A 24,752-nucleotide genomic window follows, 5' to 3' on the forward strand; every position below is an offset into this window, starting at 1 on the left:
TATGTACAATTAACAGGGAAATATACTAAAGTTGTTGCTTAAATTTTGCTAAAACTTTGAAATATTTGCACTGGTGAGTTTAAGGTCAGATTTATGAGTACCTAGCACTTTTATCTCTAAGAAGAAAACATTCCAGAATTTCCTGATTCTACATAAAATGCGATGCTGCAGACTATCTTGGGAGATGTAAGAATATGACCATCTGCCCTTTCCCCCCTGCTCTGTGAGTCGCTACCAATAATCAGTGAATTCATCAAATATAATGATGAACGTTATTTCAACTGTCAGGGAAATATTCTATTGCCCATCTTACATTTAAATAACTTAAAATGTTCCCACAACATACTGTATGTAGATGGCTTCTACTAAGAGCACAAGGTAAATTCATCCAGGACTGAAAGATGACATATTGGTAACAAACTCCACTGATCTTTTACCCATGAGAGTTTTGACTACTTATTCCTAGGAAAGTTTCCCTTGAAACCTTACAAAGCATTAATTCATATTTCTTCACTAGTTTGAAAGAGCTGTGTGGATAATGTGGTTGCTCTCACAAGTGTGAAAGTACTCCAGGGGAAGGGAATCAAATCGGGCCATGCCGTAAGCTGTGTGGGAAAGTGGAACACAATTCCAAATGACTTATTACAAACCCAGCTCAGATCTGTACAAACATATGAAAGAGAGAAGGATTCGACCCTTAACCAGTGAGTAATTCTTACTACTGTGCTCCTAAAGTTCCTTCTGATTTGTCAGACTTTGTAATTTGCAGGATCTATGAAAACCTTCTTAGGAAAGGTTTAATTGGGAATAATAGTAGGAATTAGCTTTTGAATATTTATAAAAGTGCAAAATTAGCAATGATTTTATTTATAAATAATTAATATATTAAAAATATCTAATAGAGGTTCCCAGTATAGAGGCTAAACCCAGTTTATTTTGATAACACCTTAGAGATGAAGAAGACAGAAGGTATGATCTGTAGATAGACTAGCCATATATACTGTAATTATATACTTGATCTCATATATTGCTTTTTTGGGGATTGTTTTCCATTTCAAAAGACAAGCAAGGGATTATCAGCCACAGAAAGTTCCTCATTAAATACAAAGAAAAGTGATCAAAACAGTTGCTTGATATGTTCAAAATTTCCCCAATCCACATAACACCAAGCCATTCTTGGAAGGAATAATACTTTCTTGGGTGCTTACCTTAAGCTTTTGTACCAAGATTCTCCTTAGCTTCTCATTTTTCCTCACAAAAGGGTATATAGCATTGTTTCATGCTTAAGAAGTTCAGGTATTCATTCCCTGAAATGTTTAGGGTTTGAATCTGACAAACAGGCGCACAATCTGCAAATGGGAAATATCTGCGTATGATCAAGTTTGCTAAGGTACAAATCCATAAGCTTTGAGGTATCATCCAATTCTCTGTGCTGTATTCTAAACCATAAAATACATAGAATTAATTCACTTGTCTATTACACCTACTTGCAGGTATGGTAAGTATCTACTCCAAATACTATCGCATTCAACTCTACAACACTTCAAATACAAAGCACCCCCTCTTGCCCTCCTAACTAAAGCATGATGGTGGATGAATCTTGATTCTTTAGGATCAAAGTAATTTCTGGCCACTGGATCCACACACAGTCCTTCTCAAGCTATACCCCACGCAAAGAAGCTTTGTTGTTTATCGTGTTGCTTATCGATAAGATATCACTGCTTTCTTTTTAGTCAATATCTCTGCAATCATTTTCAAGGCAAAGCAGTAAAAAAAAAATCTAGAATATATTTTCCCTACATAACGTATCTGCGGAGCAGTGCTTAGGAGGTTTGTCATAAAGGCCTGCACCACAGCGATGAGGCTGAGTGTTGTTATTTAGATTCAAGATGGGGAGATGTCAAGGGTATCCCCATCCATTCAGCCGTAGATATGTTCTCAGTCAACATCATAAAATTTGTCTTAAGTTTTTCAATAACAGACACGTTTTTGTTGTTGGTTTTGTTTTTAAAGGGAATTAAAGTGCTTCTTAAAACTCCTTTAAAGTAAAGAAAGTTTTCAGGTTCATATCTGAAAGTATTATCAATACTCAGTTCAAACATCAACAAAATAGAATGAACAGAGAGATTCCTCTGCTAAGAGGTTGAGCAACTCACTGAATTCTCCATTTCCTAGGAGACAAGATCTAAATCCCAGTCTCTGGTATCACATCTTCTGGCTCACTATGATTTCAGCAAACACAGGGCATGAAAGTACGTTTATGGTGAAATGCAAAATCAGGTAGGAACTTTACCTAGAAGCCAGAGTCGGTCCCTGGGACTTTCCAGAGGACATTTCAGAATAGGTGGTTGCTGCTGACATCCAGAGAAGGCAATTTTCAAATTGTTTGCCTTAGGACGCAACTTTTGTGGACTTTAGGCCTTTGAGGCCCAAATTCAGGAGGCATTATGATAAGTGACAGGGGACTTTTTTTTTTTTAAAAAAAAAGGTGCAATAACCCTGAAAATAGTGTCTTTAATCATCTATCTACTATTAGTAACAAGGCATGCATAGTGCCGTGCATTTATAACTATTTGATATAAAAATATGTGACTGTAATTATGGTATTTACAGTCAACTTATAAAAATACATGTAATTCTGAATGGCAAGAGTTAATCCCTAGCTCTATCCACAAGTCTAGAAAGATTAGCTTCTTATGGGAAAATGCAATGGATAATTACAGTGTAGACAAAGCTCTCACGCTCAAGTTTAGCAAACAAGGATGGTTATGATAGCATCACAGGACGTGCCTCACCACAGTTCTTCCTTTATCACCACAAGATCAATCCTGTGGATTCATTTCTGTGGAAATAAGTGAGAATCAACGGGAGAGAGACACTCGCATAATACAACCACAGAAAACAATTTCACCAAGGAGATTCATGGCCACTATAAGAATTCATAGGATGACATTTAACACACTTTCTGTTAAAAACAAGTTGAGAGCTGTATAAGTTTTCCCTTGATCACCTTGAATCACAGAAATATCACTTTTAGCCAAACCTCTTTTTGTAATATAGGTGAGCACCTCTTGGAAGCTTTATTAGCATCATGGAGAATGGAGCATATATGGTGTTTTTTAATCTCAAAACCAAATCCCAATTCCGGGGAAACAAACTCACATTCAAGTTTAAACACAGAACAAACTGGAAAGTTTTTCAAACTTTAAAAATCTCTCACTTTAAGGGAAAATTACGTTTCAATTAAATAAAATATTCCCCCAATCTAAAATATTCCCCACAAGTTTTTTCTCTCGTAGAGTTTGATTTATCATCTGTTGCTAGTAGACAAATTCTTAATTTGAACACCATCAATACTTCACAAAAATAGACAAAATAATGCGAGTGAGCTTGAAAAATGAGAGAGACGTACACATACATGAATGGAAAAGCTGAGATTAGGGGTTACCTGCAAGTCATGACCTCATATGTTAGGGTGTCTCTTGGTACTGCATAAATGGAGTTCTTGGAAATATCTGTTTCACAGTGAGGATGGAAGGTTGGGTGATGCTCAGATTTTCCTGGGCTTAGATTACTTGCTAGGACCGAGGGAAGGCATTCTGGGTGGTGTGTTAACTCTTCCAGAACGAGGAGTTCCATTTCTGTATATTATTGCTGCATTTCCCTAAAGGGTACCATGGTTTTCCGGAAAAGATAACATCTCTTTGAAAATGCCAGCTCTCTAGTTGCTTAACAAGGAGAAATATTTATCTTAGACACTTTAATCCTTGATGGCCTAAATAAAAGTTTCTCCTCCACCACACAGAAACTATCTAGATGAAGATGTGAGAGAAAAACTGCCCCGGGGGTTGGGCCAAAGATGCCACTATCACCACATGCACCCAACCACTGGAATGCTCAGTTTTTTCTTTGTAGATCAGTCTGCCAATCTTTTTTGACATCAGGAATAGTTTTATGGCGGTCAAGAAAAAAATAAAAAAAAGGAAAACATCCCAAATGGGCAAACTTTTTTTTTTTTAATAGGTGAATGTATGGGATATGGCACAGTATAGAAAGAAATGGAGTGATAGTGGAATTTCCCAGCTGATTGTCTCCCATCTTTTGAAAGGAATGCAAAAAAAGAAAACCTTCACACATGTTAGGTAATCAGTGAAAGAAGAGTCCCTTCCTCCCAACTCTACAACCCAAACCCAAATAATAAAAAAAATAAAACCTCAAACCCTTCCACTTCAAATATGAGATTGTGGTCTGAAGGTCTACTGGTCCCAATACTAGTTCATCCTAGCATAGCAGTCCATGAGGTAAAAGGCCGGGGCTACTTGTGACATGACTTTACGGATTCAGTAAGAGCAATAACTCTACAGTTACGGGTCATGATTTTCCTTAGGGAAGTGTCTGGATACCGTGCCCAAGACGTGGCCCATTTCTCCTAGACACTCAAGACCTTGATGATAGGCCAAAACAATGTCCATTCAGTAGGTAACATTTTATTTAGGTGTTTTCCAGTTTAGAATCTGTTCCTCTTTTTCTTCTTGTTCAGGTAAACTATTTGTAAAAGTGTGGCTTTTCTGTGACTTCATTAACCTATCAATTTCATCTTCTGAGCTTGGCATAAGAATGGAGTATTTTTTTTATTTTCCTTTTCGAACTTTTCTGAGTCCAAGAGTTTTGTATTGTTTTGATTTTTTTAGATATTAATATTAGAATTCTATTAAAACAGACATCCAAAGGTGGTGAGAAATAGCAGTTTTCTTCAGGTAAAAGAGCTTACTAGCAGTTTTTTTTTATAATCATTGGACATTTGTTCTGTCCTACCTGGAAATAAATTATGTTACTGCTTGACTTGGGAAAAGGCATTTTCTAGTAATTTTCTTCAACAGGAAGCACAGCATAAATCCATGTAAGCACCCAACAGACCGAGTCTATCTGCTAGGCAGTAGTTTCAGACTTTAACTCAGGAATAACATCCATCTCAGTACTTCTTTTGAGAAAGAATTCAGCAGCAATTACAGTTAGTATGCCACCCGGAGAGAACTATGATTCTCCTAGGAGGTTACTTTCTAGGTCACAAGAACAATGACATTGCAAGAAGCTACAAAATGGTATTGCAGTGGTTACTGTGACCACTCCTATCGTGATCACGGCCTGGGTTAATGTTCCAAATATTAACACAAGAAACGCACTAGAGTTTATAACATTAGAATACTTTCCTGACACTAAGAACCATTGGATGACGTGTAATGAATGGCGATGGTCCATTTGACTCTATTTCACTCAACAACAAGCTTCTTGGTTATGTTTCCTTTATCCTATCTTAATTGTCTATATTCCATGGCAATATATTTTCACCATTTAAAATAATGATGCTAAAATTATGGAATACCCCAATATTCTCTCTCTCTCTCTCTCTCTCTCTCTCACACACACACACACACACACACACATGCACACACACACATACACACATACCCTTCTTGTGCACTCTTACACACGTATGTAATGATAACATGTGTGACGTACTCATTTGCAGGTGGGTAAGCTCTCTGAAAGCAGTCGTATCAGCTTTCCAAATCCAGAGAACTCTTAAAGGCCAGGGAGAAGCCATATCTACTACTTAGCCCTAACAGGAGATTTTGAGCATTTTCCATGTAGTAATTAACTCAAATGCCTTTTTGTGTTTTTTTTTTTATTTTGTTTTGTTTTGCTAAGTAATCCAAAGCGACTGTCTCTATGACTGACAACATGACATGGAGAATCTGGTGGATTTACAGCTATGTAAATGATTTTGCTTATCACACAGTTGAGTAATGCTCTTGCTGCCTAGACATTCGAGTTGATTTGAAATAGTCATCAATAAGTCTATATATTTTGAATGGCCATTAACAAGTCTACGTGTGTATTTGGCTAAAGCTGATGATCTGACTTTCTAGAGAGAGGCCAGCCTATCTGCAAATGGGCACCTTCCTCTACACAAAAATCAATGCACGCTAAAGACGAATCCAGGTATATGTATATATCGCATATATACATATATATGTACACACAAAATGGATTGGGAAGTCCTTTGGTTTAGACGAGATTAAATATGTGCTTCCCAAGTGCATAGGTTTCCTTTGACCAACCTGTTCAAGAAACAAACTTGAAAAGTGACACAGCGATTTTGACATATCTTGTCTTTTTCTCTTTCTAGAAACCACCTGTCTTCACATCTCTCCTAAGCATCTCCGTTTTAGAAGCAGGTGGTTCATTTGGCCTTCCTTCTTAACACGTCATGGATGCGTTCATTCCTTGGAATGATTCTAGGATCATGTCTGGAAATTTATCTCTCATGGAGAACAAGTTTGCAAAGAACTCCCCCCACCCCGACCTTTTCTTAGTCCCTCTTTTCCCAAGAAGCAGACACTTGGCTGGGTCGTGACTTGTGGATCTGACTTGCCTTGTTACCGCTGGCCAGCCCAAGCAGCTGAGGTCTGAGCTCTACTTGCCCTGCATCGTTGTGCAATATTGGAAAAGAAAAAATAAATAAACAAACAATCCATCCGTCTAGACCCCCTCAGACTGTGGTCACATGATCAGGGTTCTCTTGAATTTCTATGCATTCGATTTCCTCTCTCTCCTTTCGTTTGGCCCGTTTCTTTTTCTTGTGGTGCTTTTTGGAAGGAGGGAAAAAGGTTAGGAACACAGGTAAAATAACAAAACAGTGCAGAAGTGTGCAACCCCCGGTGAGCAGCAAGCATTTGAACAGTGTGAAGGTCAGGTTTGAAGGCACAAATAGGAGGGGGACCAACCCAATAAGAAAAGAAGTAATATTTTGCAAAATGGCTGTCCCGTGCTCTTGCAGGGAGTTTTTTATACATTGTGTTCGGGTGTGCTCAGTTGCTAGTACAAATGTGTAAAGCAGTGGTGCACAGTGGTCAATGGCGAAATTTAAAGTATAGATAAGGCACAGGATAGAAATGCAGTCCATGTCGACATTCCACAACGTCATCAACCCCAGAACACCCAGCTCAATTGAGGTGACGCTAAGAATTAGCCAGAAATTTCCCAGAGGGTGGATCACTAGGAAAAAAGTCAGGATTAACACCAGGAGAACACCAAAGCCTGCAATCAGAACAGGCACCGTGACGGACAAACTGTAGTGGTCCGTGAAAACAAAGGACGGGTTGAACACAATGAATCGGATGCTCCTGGAGAGGGACAGGGGCCTCAGCTTCTCCAGCACTTCTATGACTTCCTTCTGCTTATCCCTACTAGTCCTGGCCACCAGATACAAGCGGGAAGCAATGATGTTGTTTTCGTCCCCTGCCTTGGAGAAGATGATGTCATTTCGGAAATGCTGGAATTCAGGCTTTTTCAAAAACGAGCTTTGTAGGACGCTGATGAAGTCGCTCTTGTTATTGGCACTGATGTTGCTGACTTTCAGAAACTGGTAGTACTGCTCCACCCAGGACACTGCAGTAAACCCACTGCAGAGTCTCCGTAGGTCCTCCTGGACGCTGCCGTTCCAGTACTCGAGGGGCTCATAGACATAGAAACCTATCACGGGGCTATAGTTGCTGAAGTATTTTTGTTGAACCATGGCATAGGAAACGCTTGGGGAGTCACTGGCTAGTAGATTGATGATGTTGGCTCCATCACTGATCTGCAAGCACCCCATGAAGGAGAAGGAAGCGTAGATGAGATAGAGGATGACCACAAATGGCTTCACGTAGATATTGGTGATCCACTCATTGTAATGCTCACGGAGAAAGTGCTGAATGAAGTGGTGCTGATAGGGGTTTGTCTCATGATGGGATGTCTGCTGGTGCCCATCGCTCATCACTGTCTGGAACCACACGGGTTTGCGGTCCAGGTATTCCGCAGAAGGGATCTTACAGCAAAAGATGCTGTGGTAACGGTTTTGTTCTAGTTGGCCAGCGAAGACCAAGCAGGAGCCAAAGAAAGAGAAAATGTAGAAGTAGTTCAACAGAATAGAGATGCACATGTTCTGAGAAAAGACCTTGACGGCCTCTATGTTTGTGAATGGACTGGCGCCCAAGCCAAAGGTGATAAAGTACAGGGAGCTGGTCATGGTGTAGCTGACCATCACATCAGAGTAGGCGTCTGCCACCCTGTCCTTGAAGGGTAAATTCTCTTTGGTTCTCCGCCATCCAGAGAGAAGTTCAAATACTCCTTTAGTTCCATGACCTAATGTAAAACAAAACAAAGCAAAGCAAAACAAAAAACAAAACAAAAAAAACAAAGAAAAGAAAAAGAAGAGTTGTTTTTATTTTCCCCTGTGGTTCAAGTGAGTTCCTTATAGATTATCTGTGCTCAACAGTACAAACTCTCATCTCCACAGTGTTATGATCCTCTTAGCACATCTCAAAGTCTGAGTTACACACAGGATGTGTTTAGTTCTTATTTCCACTTTAGTGAAGCCCAGATTTATTATCTAGGTAAAATAAAACATCCACTGCTTGTTCTTTTAACCTGACAAGTGGTAGACAAAACGTTATGCTATCATGGGATCATTGCCTCCTGCACACATATCATCTTCTCACATGAATCGTAAGTCTAGCGCATGGGGCTGTTATTTATGCATCTTGAACATAAATCCAAGTGCTTGGTCAACTCACTTATGGTTCTTAGCCTCTATGTAAAAAAAAGATTTATATACTTATACAAAAAATTATTAGGTTATGTTAAACACTTAAAATGGATTGAAATTGATTTTAATGCTGATAACTGGCTTAGTGGACAAAAAGTATAGAAACCAATTTATATAAATTTGATTAATTAACATTGGATGTAAGTAAACTTTTTTGTGGGGGGGGGCAGGTCATATTAAAGAAAAGGCGAGACCTTCAGGGCAGGAGATTGCAGCAAACACTTCCTCAGGCTCCCTCACCAGCTTTTGTTTCCACAGAGTGGATGCCAACTAATACCCTTGTTTTATTTAAGTGTGTGGGAAAAAGGCTTCTTTTTTAAAGAAGTCATCTTGTTAGAGTATTCTAATTATAAATTACAGTGAGATTCTAAGCGACACATTTATTTGTGCACACATAACTGGTGTGTTTCTTGCCACAACCCGCCCCGTTTCCCCTCCGCCTTCTTGTACATGTCAGTAAGATTGGTACTGGTACCTTCATGTATGAACATAGCGTTGCTCGGTCCATTTCCATCCTTAAGCCTCCTGTTCCCCCGTCTCCCTCTCTCTTCACATCATTTTCCACCAGACTAGTGACCTGTCTCCTTATTTATCTGCAGTGCCTTTTCCTTTCTATTTTCTCTCTGATTTCCATATATGAGAGAAGGCATGTGCCCCTCGGCTGATCTCACTTAGCATTATATCCTCTAATTCCACCCATTTTACTGCAAATGGCATCATTTTATTCTTCTTTATGGCTGAGTAAAACTCCATTGTGTGTTATTACCACCGTTTCTTTATTCATTCATCTGCTGATGCATAATTTAGCTATCCTATATTATCCTGCTATAAACACGGCCATGTGTGTATTACTAGAGTATTCTAACCTTAATTGTTTTGGAAAGATACCGAGGAGTGAGAGAGTTGGGTTGTATGGTGGTTCCATTTGTTGTCTTTTAAGGCACCTCGATACTGATTTCCATAGTAGTTGTACTGATTTATAATCCCCACCAACAGTGTGTCACAGTTCCCATTTCCCCACATCACCACCAGCATTTATTGTTGCTTTTATACTTGATTGCCAATAACACTTTTTAAAATTAACTTCTAGAACCAGTTGTTAAAGATAAAGAGGCAAAAGGTTTGACAAATACTTGAATACCCACTATGTGCCAGATTCTCTTAAATACTTATTATCAGGAATTTGGCAGCTCTTATGATGTCATTTCTTTCTTAATGCTAAAAGAATAAAACAGCAGAGAAAGCAAAAAAGGTCTTATACCCTCTCCACATTTTTCATTTAGTCCTCCACTACCCCAAACTGGATCTGTCGATTGTGATCCACAATTTATCAATTGGTAACTTTTTGAGTGAGTGAAAATCTTCATAAATTACTCTTGCCCTTGTAAGAATAGCCCCCCTCCCCAAACCAACCTTTTCCATGAGTGAATACAAGCTGTGCTTGGGCTGTTCTCCAAGACATCCATTAGACAGTGATGCAGCTTGAAGGCAAAACATGACCTAGTTCATGAAAACCTGGAAGATGAACCTTGATCCATCTAGATATCAGATTTTGTGTTACATACTCAATTCCCTCTGTAATGCTGTAACAATAATATTACAACAGCTGGAGTTTTTCACAATCGCTCTGAGTTTGTGAGGCTGGTAGAGTTTACTACTTGACCTTCATAATTCCTGTCCTTTATGTTTATGTATGTAATTAAAAGATTTACTTCTAGTTTGCTTTTCAACTAAAGGTCCTGGAAGATGCAATGTAACTAAAGTCATTTGAGAATGTTTATCAGAAACCAGGATGTACTTTTCTCTAAACTATATCATGGAGTCACCAATAAGATCCCTAGCCTACCTTCCTTTGAAATTTTTTTTTAAGCAAACTAAATTCCTTTGGGTATTGGCATGGTGCCACACATCTGTAATGTCAGTACTTTGGAAGCTGAGACATTAGAATTTCAGACTCAAAGACAATCTTACCAACTAAATCTTCAGCAACTTAATGAGATCCTGTTTAAAAAAAAAAAAAGAAAATGAAATAGGGGTAGGGGATATAGCTCACTCTGATTCAACCACTAGTCCAAAACAAGAAAAAAAAAAAAAGAAAAACTAAATCTCCTTTTGACTAAGCTACCATATGTTATATACAGCTGAATCTATTCCTAACCAACAATGTTTTGTAGGTGCATTGACATTTACTAAAACCTCTTTTATGGGGGTTTAAGAAATACTGTCTCATAAGTAACTACAGTTCGGTAAAATTTGGCAAGTGGGTTTTTTTTGAGGCAATTATGTATTGCTTCTTGCATTTAGTTATGAACTTGATACATGTGTATTGAATTAAATCTAATGACTCTTAACAAAGAACAATGACTGTTTTTTCTATCTTCTGTAAGACCCCTTGACCAAGCAGAATACTATATCTCTTATTCCCTGGAAATAATGAAATATTAGGACAATGATTAAGGGAATTGAAACAATTCTCTATTAGAACACCTCTATTTGGAAATGAGGACTCCTGCTCTCTCCTGCTATGTTTGCTGTAACCTTGGAGAAAAGGCTACCTGGCACTATGGCTAAATTTGTCTTGTCCTTGCTGATGGTCACTTCCATGAAATATTATGTACATTTTGCAGGACAGATGTTTGCTCTATGTGGTACATGGTCTGTATGTGTGGGAGCAGGACGTTAAACTACGTTAGGATGAGTCAGCGTTTTAAGTGTGATGGAGTCTGAAAACGTGATCTCCAAACATGGCATGTTTTAATCATGGGCTCAGATATCATACGGGGTCTTCCAGTGACATTCACTCACTTGATTTTCTCTGTATTCTGGTTCCATTCCAGCAGTTCAAATTCATGACCTACTTCAGCTCAGCCTGTCTTTCCACTGCCCCACGGACATGCTCGGTCTAACCTTGAAGGCTTTGTTTATGCTACTTCTTCCTTTGTGCAGTACTTTTCCCCTTATTGTTGGTTGGATTCACTGATCCCTACTAGTCAGTCTAATTCTCATCTTTGTCAAGAAGCCATCTCGGATGGTCCCAGACATATTGATTTTTTCTGTTCCTTCTTATTGTACTAATTATTTACTCTTTTTCACCCACAGCTATTTTGCTCTGGGAACAAAATGTCTTTCTCAGGATATGTTCTAACTTTTGGTTAGACACAAATTCTCCCAAGACAAGGAATACATGTTATGTTATGTACACCCTATGTAGAATCCCTGATAAATAATAGGTGTTGGAACATGCTCAGGAGCCTCTTATTGAATAAAATCAATTACAGTTCTTGATTTAGATGGGTACAAAGTATATTTTCTAGCCAATATATAAGATATTAAACAATAAAAGCACTAATTACAAGAAGTGTAGTCTTTTTCAGTATCTGTCAGTCCAGGTGATTTTTCACTTGTATAATTCTGAGACGTAGATCATAGTTTTTAAGGAAACTGCTTTTAAAATAAAAAATATATCTAACCGGGTGTACTGGCACACGCTTGTAATCCCAACATTTGGGAGGCTGAGACAGGAGGATTGTGTTTGAGGATAGCCTAAGCTACTTAGTGAGGCCCTTTGCAACTCAAGGCAGGGAGTGTAGCTAAGAGGTAGAATGCCCCAGAACCTCAAAAAAATTGGTATACCTATGGGAAAATATATTGCCACTTATAACAAAAGAATCAGTACTTCTTTAAAAATAAGCAAGTGCCTGAAGTAAGAATAGAATATGTCAAACTGATTTTGTTTGGGGGCAGGTATTACTTCTAATGTAATTTAATCATAAGCTATAGTATGTAAAATATAAAAATAAGTTGTTTACTTTGTAAATTTGTATAAAAAGCCTTTTTAAATGCTAGAAATTATTTTAATTTTTATACTTACATGTAAATTAGATCATAATCTTTGCAATTACTAAAAGAAGGCATAAGATCAACACTCCAAAATATAGGTACTGGTAGAAATTTTCTGAATAAGTACCTCAATGCTTAGGAATTAAAATAAGAATTAATAAATGGAATGTTATCAAATTAAAAAGCTTCTATGAAGTAAAGGAAATATCACAAGTCTAAACAGAGTCTATAGAATGGGAGAAGATCTTTGCCAGCTACTCCTCTTATAGATGACTAATATCTTAGTACTAGGACTAATATCTTAGAACTTAGAACTAGTATCTTGGAACTTAAGAAAACTTAACACTACAAAAAAGACCCAACCAAAAAAAAAAAAAAAAAGGGAAATGGAACTGAAGAATCATTTCTCAAGAGAAGAAATACAAATGGCCAATAAGTACATGAAAACTGTTCAACATCATTAGCAATCAGAAAAATGCAAATGAAAAGTACACTAAGATTCCACCTAATTCCAGCTAGAATTTCCATCACCAAGGGCACGAATAATAACAAATATGGGAAAGATAAAGAGAAATAGGGACTCTCATCCGTATGCCCGTGTGTATAGCAGCACAGTCCACAACAGCCAACTTACGAAACCAGTCTAGGTGTCCATCAACAGATGAAAGGATCGGAAACTGTGGTATATGTACACAATGGAATCTCACTTAGCCATAAGGAACAAAAGTATGTCATTTGCAAAACTATGGATAAAACTTAATACTATTATGTGAAGCGAGGCTAGCCAGTGTCAGAAAGCAAATAATTATATGTTTTCTCTCATATGTGGAAGATAGAGAGAAATCGGAAACAAGAGACCTTAGACAAAGGTGTAGAGACTCCAGTGGAGCAATGGAGGGGGTTTGGAGACTGGAGGAGGGCAATAGAGTTGTAATGAAGGTAACAGTTTGTTTGTTTATTTATTTATTTATTTATTTTTGGTGGTATTGGTGTTCCTGGAAGCCCTTCTACTTCCAGGCTACACTCCCAGGCCTATTTTATACTTAAAAAAAATTATTTTTTGGAAACAGGGTCTCTTAAGCCAGCGCGGCTGGCTTCGAACCTGCTAAATCCTCCTGTCTCTACCTCCCAAGCATGAGGATTACAAGCGTGTCCCGGCGAAGGCAACAGTTTAAATGATGCTATGCACACGTATGGAATTATCAATAATAATCCCAATGATATTTATGGGGAAAGGGTGGAATTTGGAGGAAAAGATACCAAATGTTATGTGCATGTATAATGTATATACCTATCACTCTATACCTAAGTATGGTGTATAATTACAAGGTACCAATATAATTATAAAAAATAACTAAAATTAATTGTATGGGGGAAGTAAGAACTTTATGAAACCTTTGTTTGTTAATTCCAGGGTTTACCATCCTTGGCACTCTTGACATTTTGGGCTGGATAATTCTTTGTTATTTAGGACTATTGCGTAGGACGGAAGTCTAGATCAATCCTGGCCTCTACCCACTAGATCCCAGTAGCATAACCATATATACTGCCAAATTTTGTCTGGGGTAAAATTCTCCTTAACTGAGAATTTTGAGTTTTGTCAAAAGAAAAGAAATAGCATATACACGTGTGTGTGCACACACGTGCACATATAATCACCTCTTTTTCTGATGACAAAATCAGGGTAAAATTTCTTTGAAAAGTTGGAAAAGATATAAACTTGTATCTATCTATCCATTATCCATCCTTCCATCCATCCAGAACCATGTTCTCATTGAGGTAAATTTTGGATTTGGGATTATTTTTGCTGCTCTAGCAGGTAGGCCATCCAACCACAGAAAGCATGCTTTCTGAACTCTACTGAATTTTGTCTCCTGATTTCATTTTGGTTCTAATTCTTCCCTCCTTCCTTCCTTCCTTCCTTCCTTCCTTCCTTCTTTCCTTCCTTCCTTCCTTCCTTCCTTCCTTCCTTCCTTCTTTTTTTTTTATTACTGGGGATTGAACGTAGGGAGTTCTACCTCTGTACCACACCTACATTCCTATTTTATTTATTATTTTGAAACAAGGTCTTGCTAAGTTACTGCACACTGTCCTAAGACCTGTGATCCTCCTTGTTTTAGTCTCCCAAGCACCAAGATTACAGCTGTGCATCACTGTGCCAGGCTCTGTTAGGTTTTCTAATAATGTCTCATTCTTTATTGTTTTACATTTACTCTGAAAGTCTTATGCCAATTCAAATACCACTCTCAAAACCAAGATACTGGTATCTGCCCAAAAGACACTAGTGGCCCCATCATCTCAGATGAAGATGCACAGATCCAACATATATGTGTGAGTTACCCCATCACATGATGCCCTGAACTATAATACTCCTGGTACCACAGTGCCGGCTATTTCTTGTGTCCATCTCATTTTTTCCACAAAAACTCTCAATCCTCACCTATGGCCACAACTTGTTTTAGGAGCAACTCCATTCAAGGCTTTGACGTAATTTTGATTATTTTTCTCCCAGCAAACATTAGCTTATTGGTTCAGCAGGTTTTAAAATTATCTAAAATTTACATTTATTTATTTATTTATTTATTTATTTATTTATTTATTTTTATTTTTGGTGGTACTGAGGTTCCTGGAAGCCCTTATACCTCCGGGTTATGCTCTCAGACCTATTTTATATTATTTTTATTTGGAAATAGGGTCTCTTAAGCCAGCGAGGCTGGCTCCGAACCAGAGCGATCCTTCTGTCTCCGCCTCCCAAGCGCGGGGATTACAAGCGTGCGCCACCACGCCCAGCTTTACATTTTATTTAATGTATCAAAAGATGCTTGCCAAACTTTGATAATGTTTTTCTTGCAATAGATTAGTTATTGCAAACTATATTAGAATAATATAACAAGTAACCCACTTGGGGCACTACTTACTGGATAACTGATATTTCCTTTGGCAACGTTTTATTAAAGACGTTTTATTAAAGAGAATTTTCAGGAATGAAAGAGATAAAGAAGAAACAGCAAGAAATATTCAAGGATGGAGAGATATAAAAACAGGCTCTCAATCTCCTTGTTTTTCTCTGTCTATTCTTTCCTCTCTTCTTTCTTCCTCCCCATCTCTCCTCTTTTCTCTTTTTCCTCTCTTTGTTATACCTCTCATAAAAATATAATATTAAGTAAAAAAAATATTTTTTGTGGTACTAGGGATGGAGCCCAGGGATATTCTACCGTTGAGCTACACCCCCAACCCTATTTCTTGATCTTTATTTTGAAACAGGGTTTCACTAAATTTCAGAGGGCCTTACTAAGTAGCTGAGGCTGGTCACGAACTCTGATCCTCCTGGCTCAGCCTCCCAAATGCTGGGATTACAAGTGTGCACCACCATGAGCAGCCTCAAAATATTTTTATATACATATATCACATATGTGTATTAAATTTTTTAAACTTTTAAGGACTATTACTGGGGAGACCTCTTTCTACGTGAAAGCATTATATGATAACATGGTAAACATTACAGGCCAGTTTGTTAACACACATTGTTTACAATGATTTAGAATTCTGCTATTCACAAGAACTATTTGAGACATTAAAAAAAAAAAATGAATATCAGCCGGGCGTGGTGGCGCACGCTTGTAATCCCCGCGCTTGGGAGGCTGAGAAAGGAGGATCACACGGGTTCGAAGCCAGCCTCAGCTACTTAGTGAGGCTCTCAACAACTTAGTGAGACCCTGTTTCCAAATAAAATATAAAAAAAAGGTCTGGGAGTATAGCCTGGAGGTAGAAAACCTCTGGGTTCCACCCCCAGTACCACCAAAAAAAAAAAAAAAAAAAAAAAAAGAGTATCATGTGAGTTATTTTTTCTCGTAGTGGTGGTGAAAGTCTATTAGAGCAAATATTTAAATGCATTAAAATTATTATTAACAAAAACTGTTTTCAGTCCCATGTGAGATGAGAAATACATAGAAGTAGCTAAAATTCCATCAGAGCTTCAAACAATTATTCTCCAACAAATAAAAACAAATTCTTAAGATGGACCTTCTCTGAGAATCAGTTCCAATTCACATTTAAAATGTCTAAGATGCAAATCAAAATTATCCTGAGATTTCACCTAACTCCAGCTAGAATGGCAATAATTCAAAACACAAACAAAAACAGATGCTGGCGAGGATGTGGAGAAGTGGGAACTCTAAGACGTTGTTGGGATTGCAAATTAATGCAACCACTTTGGAAAACAGTATGGAGGGTCCTCAGAAGAATGAGAACAAATCTACCATTTGATCCAGCAATACCACTTCTGGGTATCTCCCCAAAAGAAAGGAACCCAAACTACCAAACTGATGCGTGTGTATCTATGTTCATAGCTGCACAATTCACCATAGCCAAACTGTGGAACCAGCCAAGATGTCCATCAACAGATGAATGGATTACAAAACTGTGGGGTATGTACACAATGGAATTTTACTCAGCCATCAAAAAAAAACTCAATTACATCATTTTCAGGGAAATGGATGGAACTGGAGGACATTCTGCTAAGTGAGATTAGTCAGTCACAAAAAATAAGAAATCGGATGCTTTTCCTAATATGTGAAAGCTAAGGAGAAATGGGTCAGAGGAGGAACTCCAGATGAAAAAGAAAATCTTATAGAGGAGCAAACAAGACAACCTAAATGAGGGGATGGGGAGGGGGGAAGAAGGAAACTCTCTAAAGCACACGATATACTTAAACATATTAAAGTCAACCACTAAGCCAAGCATGGGAAGGAGGGATGGGAGGGGACGGGGTGGGGATTGGGTAGGGGATAACTGGGCGATGTGTGCATGTATGTCTGCACAAGTTTTTTTTTTTATCCCATTATGATGTATGAATACAGTGCACCAATAAAAAAGTTAAAAATAAAACAATGTCTCTCTACATGCCTCTACTTTTCCAGTATAAACTTCCATGTGGAGACTGCACCTCATATTGCTGTAGGAAAACTCTCTGGAGACACGGATAGACTCATAGTGAAGATTTTCAAAACAGTGTTGTTCTCCTACAAATCTACTACATTTTTTACAGAGGCCATTTTTATCTCAAAACCAGTCTCTCCAAAACTCATGAATTTTCTTTCGGAGAAATATATTCTTAGGAGAAAATAGTTTTTTAAGAATTTTTTTCCAAAGACATAATTTTCTTAGGATAAAACAGTTTTAATAAGGATCAACTTGAATTGTAACTAATTGTAACCGACTCCATTATATCGTTTTTTCTTTGATATATTGCTTTAATAAGCACCCTCTGTGAGTTTCAAGTTCTTTTTAATCTGTATAATTAGAATTCTTTGCATTTGCCTTAAGGAGACATGCAGGTGGGTCTCCCTCTTCATTTGAACATGCTAAGCTCTCAACAGGACATGAGAAGGACATAGAAAGCCTCTGGGTTCCACCCCAGTACCACAAAAAAAGGTATAAAATAAAGTAGTATTTTTATTTAGTTCTTCCAATATTTATTATTAACTGCCCTGTATTGATCACAAAAAATGTTGAGAAATAGATATAATTTGCCTCATTTTAATAAGAAGGAGACTTGCTGTTACCGAATGGTTCTGTGGTCCAGGTGGTGATCGATGTTAATGATGCCCAATTGGGAAATTAGCATATAATTCATTAATTTGGCTAATTCAGCATTATGAATGTCAAACAGTAAATGGGGTATGAAATGAAGGAACTTGTTTTAAGTTGCAATTTAGCAGGGCAGAAATGGGTCCCTCAGGTACTCCTGCTACCAAGGATATGATAAGTTTTGCAGATATTTTCTTTTTTAAATATACTTTTATTGGTGCATTGTAATCTCACATCATCATGAAGTTCAGAGTGATAGGGACACATACACACAGCACTTGGTGCTTGTACATTTCTTTTCTAATCTTCACGGTGTCTGACCTTGAGGTGGTGATCAGTGTGGCTGGTAGACTAACTGCTTTTCAGTAGGTCTCATTTAGAAAAAATGGGTCATTAATCAAGTCCTACAGTGTTGCTCAGTTTATAAAAAATGTCCAAAGCTTTTACTTTCTGGTGCTTATATAGCCCCCAAGGAAATAGGGCACAAACAGGAATCCTCCACACTGCTATTGCCAGGGGTATAGGCAATGGTTTCACCTGGAACTCTTGAAGGTGCTGTGCAATCAGGGCAGGTTTAGCTGCATGCTGTCCGTAAGCACGAAGTGACTGCCAAGAAATGTCCACATCCTAGTACAGAATGAGGTGCTAGGACTCAGATTAGAGGGGGAGTCAGAGCAGAACAAGGGAATCATTACAAAAATGAAGAGACAGCAAGTCCACGGCAATTAGGAGGTCAAGAGATTATATTATCTCCCTAATATAAGAAAACAATAGAACAGGTTTTCAGAATGGATGTGATGTATATATATATATATATATATATATATATATGTATATATATGTATATATGTGTGTGTATATATATATATATATGAATACATGTTATATGAACATATATAATTTTTATGGTACTGGAAATTGAATCCAGAAGCATTCTACCTCTTAACTATAATCCCACTCCCATTTTATTTTTTATTTTGATACAAGATCTTACTAAGTTGTTGAATGAATGTTGGATAAGTGGCTACCTGTGATTGGCCCACAGTAAGCCACCAGACCTGGACCACCAGCTTCAGAATGCAGCTTGGGTACTGATACCCTGACTAGCACAGCTGAGCTGGCTTTGGGGTCCCTGGGGCTCTCTTCCCAGCTCTGTGAAGCACCACTGCGGAGCCAGCATGTGACGCTTGCTGTCTTGTCCTCTCCCTTTCCCTGTTCCAAATGCACCACCTGTAACTTTTCACTTCCTCCTCAGTACTCGTCAGGTCTTCCAAGTTCTTATTTTTGAGAAAAAAAGGAGCACTTCCTGATCACTGGGCACAGTCAAGTGAGCCCTGGTGTTGCTAGGACAGTCTGCTCCATATGGCTGGGCTGAGCATTGTCCTGTTGACCACAGAAGTCTCACAAAACAGCATCAGACCAGGCCACTCTGTGATCCGGATGGACTGAGACAAAACCATTCCATCATCACTACTGACTGCAAATACGAACAAACAATGTCCCAAGCTTAAAGCGCTCCAAACATCCTCTCATCAAGAGCGGGAGGGGTGATTGCTGCTTCTTTACGCATTTGTTTACTCTTGCCCTGGGATTCTCTCCTAGTTATAAGGATTATTAAGATAACTAATCCTAGAACTATTCTCTCTTCTTGATGGTAACCATTCATGCTCCCTGGACTCCTTTTCCAAATCATGTAGCACTTGAAAGAATCGTGTAATAAGCCTATTCTAAAGTCTTCCTAAAATGCTGTGTGGTTCTCAGGGGTGTGGGTTTTCCCTCATTGCAATGAATCAATTCACCTAATTTTATGCAATTACAGTAGTATTTCTGGTAGTCTTTGGCTGAAGGGCATTGACATTTTTGACAACTGTTTTTGGAAAATGCAATATATTAAGACTATTTCATAAGCTTTGAATACAACCTTTGCATACCGGAGTTCTAGCAGGAGCATCTGGTGATAGGTAAGTCCAGGAAGATTTGAATGTACCAATCATACCACAAGTAGAAGGGACGGCTTCATGTTGGGCTAAGATTTTAGTTGTGTTCTTACTGAGAAGAGAATGCCAGTTGGGCGTATGAGAAGTGGGAAGATATTCCAAGAGAAAGGTAACATGGATATCATTATGGGAGAGGCCCAAAGGAGCCACATGGAACTAGAATTTCATTGCTTTAGACAGGACAGAGCAATGAATGGAAGACTTGGGAGTCTGGCAGACAATCATACAACCTTCAGAAGGCATGGGAGGGTAGCTTATAGACTAAACACAAACACACACATTAAAAACTAAAGACCTAGAATAAAGGATCCCATTAAGGAGGAAAATAGTAAAAAAGAACTTATAAAAGAGTGAAAATGAAGATAATCTTAGCATTTATCGAGGTAAAGATATTTAAAGAACAAAGATTGATTAGAAGATTTAATTAATTCATTTGAAGGTTATTTCCTGAGTGCTTCCCACTAAGAAGATAAGGTAAAATGCCATCACTTTGAAGTTTAATAGCTCCTATTTGTCCCATTTGAAAACCATGTCACATCCATATGTCTGACTTTAACAGTTCATTAATTGCAAGCTTTGTGGATCTTTTATGCTATAAAGAGTAAAATGGATGATGACTTAGGATTTCTGTAATTCCAAGAGCTGGAGAATGCTTTTAAAATGTCTGATTCAATCATTAAGAAATACATTTGAAATGAAAGGAGTCTTACTTAGCAATTTTAAATTATGCACAGTTTCAATTTTCATTAAATATCATTCAAGAGAAAAACTTCAGAGTGGCCAGACAGATGTTAGTAAAAAGCATACTGCTTCAAAGGGCAGGTCTTCCAGGGGCATCCCTAGATGTTTCACTGACTTTCTTTCCAATGAGGATAAAATAAAAAAAACATTCCATGCCTGGAATTCTTTCTGAACAGAATGGCCCGAAGCCAGTAGAAACTCAATTAACCAGAAAGCGCAGGAATGGGACAGCTCTGATCATCTGAACAGTCATTAAATTAATCAACCAGAACTTCCTTTTTGATTCTGCTTTTATTGGTTGGTTAACTTTATTGGAGAAGATCTTTCTAAAATATCTTAGACCTGTATCCTTCTTCTGTATCCAGTCCTGAATAATAATAATAATAATAATAATAATAATAATAATAATAATAAAAGCTATATGCCTAGCAATTAACAGGATACATTCTGGGGTTAAGCGCTTAAATAAGTCTTAATACCTTTTGCATCACTGTATGTACCTGGGAGAATTAGTTCAATTTTGAAGAGCCTTAGTTTCCTCTTCTGGAAAAATCGAAAAGGTTGCTATGAATATGAAATGAGATGGTAGTTTTGTAATGTTCTTAGAACAGTTCCTGGTACACAGAAGCATCCCGTGAATGTTGGCTGTTTTACTATTTGTTGAGTGATAGAGTTTGAAGTCGTCATTTTATTATGCATCCATAATCAGGAGGCAATACAGTGTGCTGGGCTCTGTGGGCTTAAGTTTTTTCACTATCATCTCTTAGATCTGTGGCCCAGAGCAAATGAACTGCTCCGTGGCTCTATTTGCTGACCTGTTAAGAAAGAGAATAACAGTACCTGCTTCAAAGAGTTCTGTGTGAAGGGAAACCGCACAGTGGTCTGTTAGCACAGATACGTAGTGCATCTCACTGCTCCCATAAATGTTAACTGTTGTTGAGTATAATTGGAAAAGTGTCGTAGTCTGGGTTAAATGTGAACCAGACTTAAAGCAGAATTTCAAATTTTCTTTTGGCCGGGCGTGGTGACGCAGGCTTGTAATTCCCGCGCTTGGGAGGTGGAGACAGGAGGATCGCGCCAGCTGCACTGGCTTAAGAGGCCCTGTTTCCAAATAAAAAGTATAAAATAGGTATGGGAGTGTAGCCCGGAGGTAGAAGGGCTTCCGGGAACCTCAGTACCACCAAAAAAAAAAAAAAAAAAAAAAAAAAAAAAAAAAAAAAAAAAAAAAAAAAAAACCATAAAACAAACAAAAAAACCCCAAAGTTTTCTTCTGCGATTGCTTTGGAATTTGGCTTTTTTGTTGTTCTTAGAAGTTAATTGGGAAAAAATGCTGATTAATAAAGAGTTTTAGTTTACTAGATTCAACCAAGAGGTATTTATGTGTGTGTGTTCTTATTCAGAATAAACTGATAAACTGACAGATTTGTTCTTTTCTTTTTTTATTTCCCCTGGGAAGAATGGTGAAAGGGAGGGAGTTTTTCCAGTCTCTTAAATTAGTCTACAGCTCAGAGCAAACTAGAGACAGTCCCAGAGGGGAACAAGGCTGAGCCCTGGGCAGCCTGAGCTCTTCCAGTTTGTGGAGCAGGGCACACCTGCCAGAGGGCCCTCTCAGAAGAGATGGAGTGTTACCACTTGAAGGTGTCTCTGGTAAGTACAGATTTCTCAAGCTCTCTTCATACCAGAGTGCCCCACGATCTTCTCCGTGTAGTCATTCAGTGAGCTTGTCTTCATTGTCCTATACGTTTATAAAGAGAAGTTGTTTATACCGACATAAGATGTTTGGTATTAATTCCCAAAGGCAGAAAATTGAGAATAAAGGCATGGGGCAGTAAACCACCTAGTGAAGCTCAGACTCTCGTACTTAAGTCCAGATTTAAATCCTTGTTGCATTGCTTCCTAACTGGCGAGCCTTCAACAAGACACCTCTCCAGAGAAGTTTCCTCACATGTAGAACAGATGCAAGCATCAATCTCACAGAGCTGCCAGGAGTGGTAGATGAGATAGTTTGCATAAAGTATTTACCACAGCCCTTGGCACAAATTAAATAATCAATATTACCCATCATTTATTAATTTATGGGTGAACACTCATTTGTGGCCTTAGCTAAATGCTCACAGTGTCCTACACTACACTTCTGAGATTTGTTCTGGAAGTTTTCAACAGAAATGACAATTATGGTAGAACATCAGGACACTCATTGCCCTCTTATGATAAATCTTATTCCTTTTTTTCCATCTTGATAATCCTCATAGACTTTGTCCTGCCCATTTCCATTAGGCAAAGATTCATCAAGAAACAATAATAAAAAATAGTTCAATGAAAATCCATCCAGAAAGCTACTATAAAACAGCTAACTGGACTCCAGGGAAGGAGGAATTGCACGTGACCACTGGAAACTTCAGGCAAATGTCTGAAGGTTTCTAATGCCTAGAGACATTATGAAGAGTCTAGGGCTTTTTCAGCAATTACAAAGCAAAGGGAAACAAAACAAAAAAGAAAGCAGTTTCACATTGCTTCCTTTCAGAACAATTTCTCCTATCATTAGCTGACCATCCAGAAATGCTAAATAAAAATTAGAGAAAGCAGGTCAGCAGCCTGTAAATTCATGATCCCTTTGATATTTTCTGAGATTTTCAAGAGGTAGACTATGTGAACACTGGCATGGGGATCTTTAATAAAATAGCCCACCTCTCAAAGAAATCAATGGACTAATCAGCAGATTTTAATCTGCTTACCATATGCAAATCATGATTACCATATTCAAATCATGGCACCATGTGAGGGCACACTCCACCTTCCCTCGATGTATATGAATTCCTTGTACATTCCCAAACAGTGCGCATGCTGCCCAAATACTTTCTGAAATTTCAATTTTTTTTTCATATTTAGAGTTGAGATTAGTCAGCTTAAAATTTCTAACATTTGTTCCCAGCTCTATCCTCAAATATCAACTATTCACACACACACACACACACACACACACACACACACACACACACATATATACTTCAAATACTGGAAATGGTAGCTGGCCCCTTCCAGGTGACGTCTTCATAGAATCCCAGCTGCAGCAATACATAGCAGTGAAGCCAAAGAGTTATGGCTTAATTTTGCTTTTCCCTTAGAACCAAGCAGTGTCATGGGTATAGTAAGTACTAAAGGCTATTTTTTTTTAAGTCTAGCGCTGATAAAATGTTTTGTAGATAAATTGAGAATGTTTGCATCTATATTGATAAGAGATATTGGCCTCTAGTTTTCTTTCCTTGTGCCATCTTGTCTGGTTTTAGTATCTGAGTAAAAATGGCTTCATAGAATCACTTGGGAAATGTTCCCTCCCCTTCCTTTTACATCTCTCAGACACAAAAATTGTTCCTTCATCTTATGTCTTGCAAGGTAACCTCCTTCATTTTCCTTATAAATTATAGCACGTCTAAACTTCCTCATCAGTCAGTACTTAGGAAAGTACCTATGTGATTTGAACCAATTTATTCTCATCACTAAACAGTATTTATAATGATCCTACATGATTTAAGCCAATTTAGTTTTCCCATGAGAGAAGTCAGGTGGGAGTTGGAATCGTTGTGTGGCAGATGTGCAGCAGTTAGGCTCAGAGAGGGAAGAAGTACCTGAAGGACACTTACCCTAATGCAGTATCAGAGTCTCTCAGGTGCTATGACAGTAGTGACTCTCTGTCCCAGTTTTTGGATGCTAGGAAGGGGGTCTTCACTTCTCATTAAAAAAAAAAAAAACTGCTTCTTTGTTTCTCGTTCTTACTAGAGTTCATTTTTTTCCTTCCCTCTCCTTCTCTTTACATTTAAATTTGCTGCTAAGGTAAAGTCAGTAGAGATAACCCACCAATGTGTTAAAACTAGTATGAGCAAGTTACTAACTTTTGTTAGGATAAGTGTTATTTGCTTAGCCTAACTCATACTTCT

General features: G+C 38.0%; 1 protein-coding gene across 1 annotated transcript in view; it reads right to left on the reverse strand.

The window, feature by feature from the left end:
• Window positions 1-6,553: 6,553 nt before the first annotated feature.
• Window positions 6,554-24,752, reverse strand: part of PTCHD4 (patched domain containing 4) — a gene marked incomplete at both ends in the record, with an annotated part of 192,496 nt that continues 174,297 nt past the window's right edge. Inside the window, one exon of the mRNA XM_080700055.1 lies at window positions 6,554-8,187. Within this exon, the coding sequence (XP_080556181.1) occupies window positions 6,554-8,187 (1,634 nt within the window). The remainder of the gene's footprint in view (window positions 8,188-24,752) is intronic.

Source organism: Muscardinus avellanarius (genome assembly GCF_963383645.1).
Source record: "Muscardinus avellanarius genome assembly, chromosome: 8".
Taxonomy (NCBI): Eukaryota; Metazoa; Chordata; class Mammalia; order Rodentia; family Gliridae; genus Muscardinus; species Muscardinus avellanarius.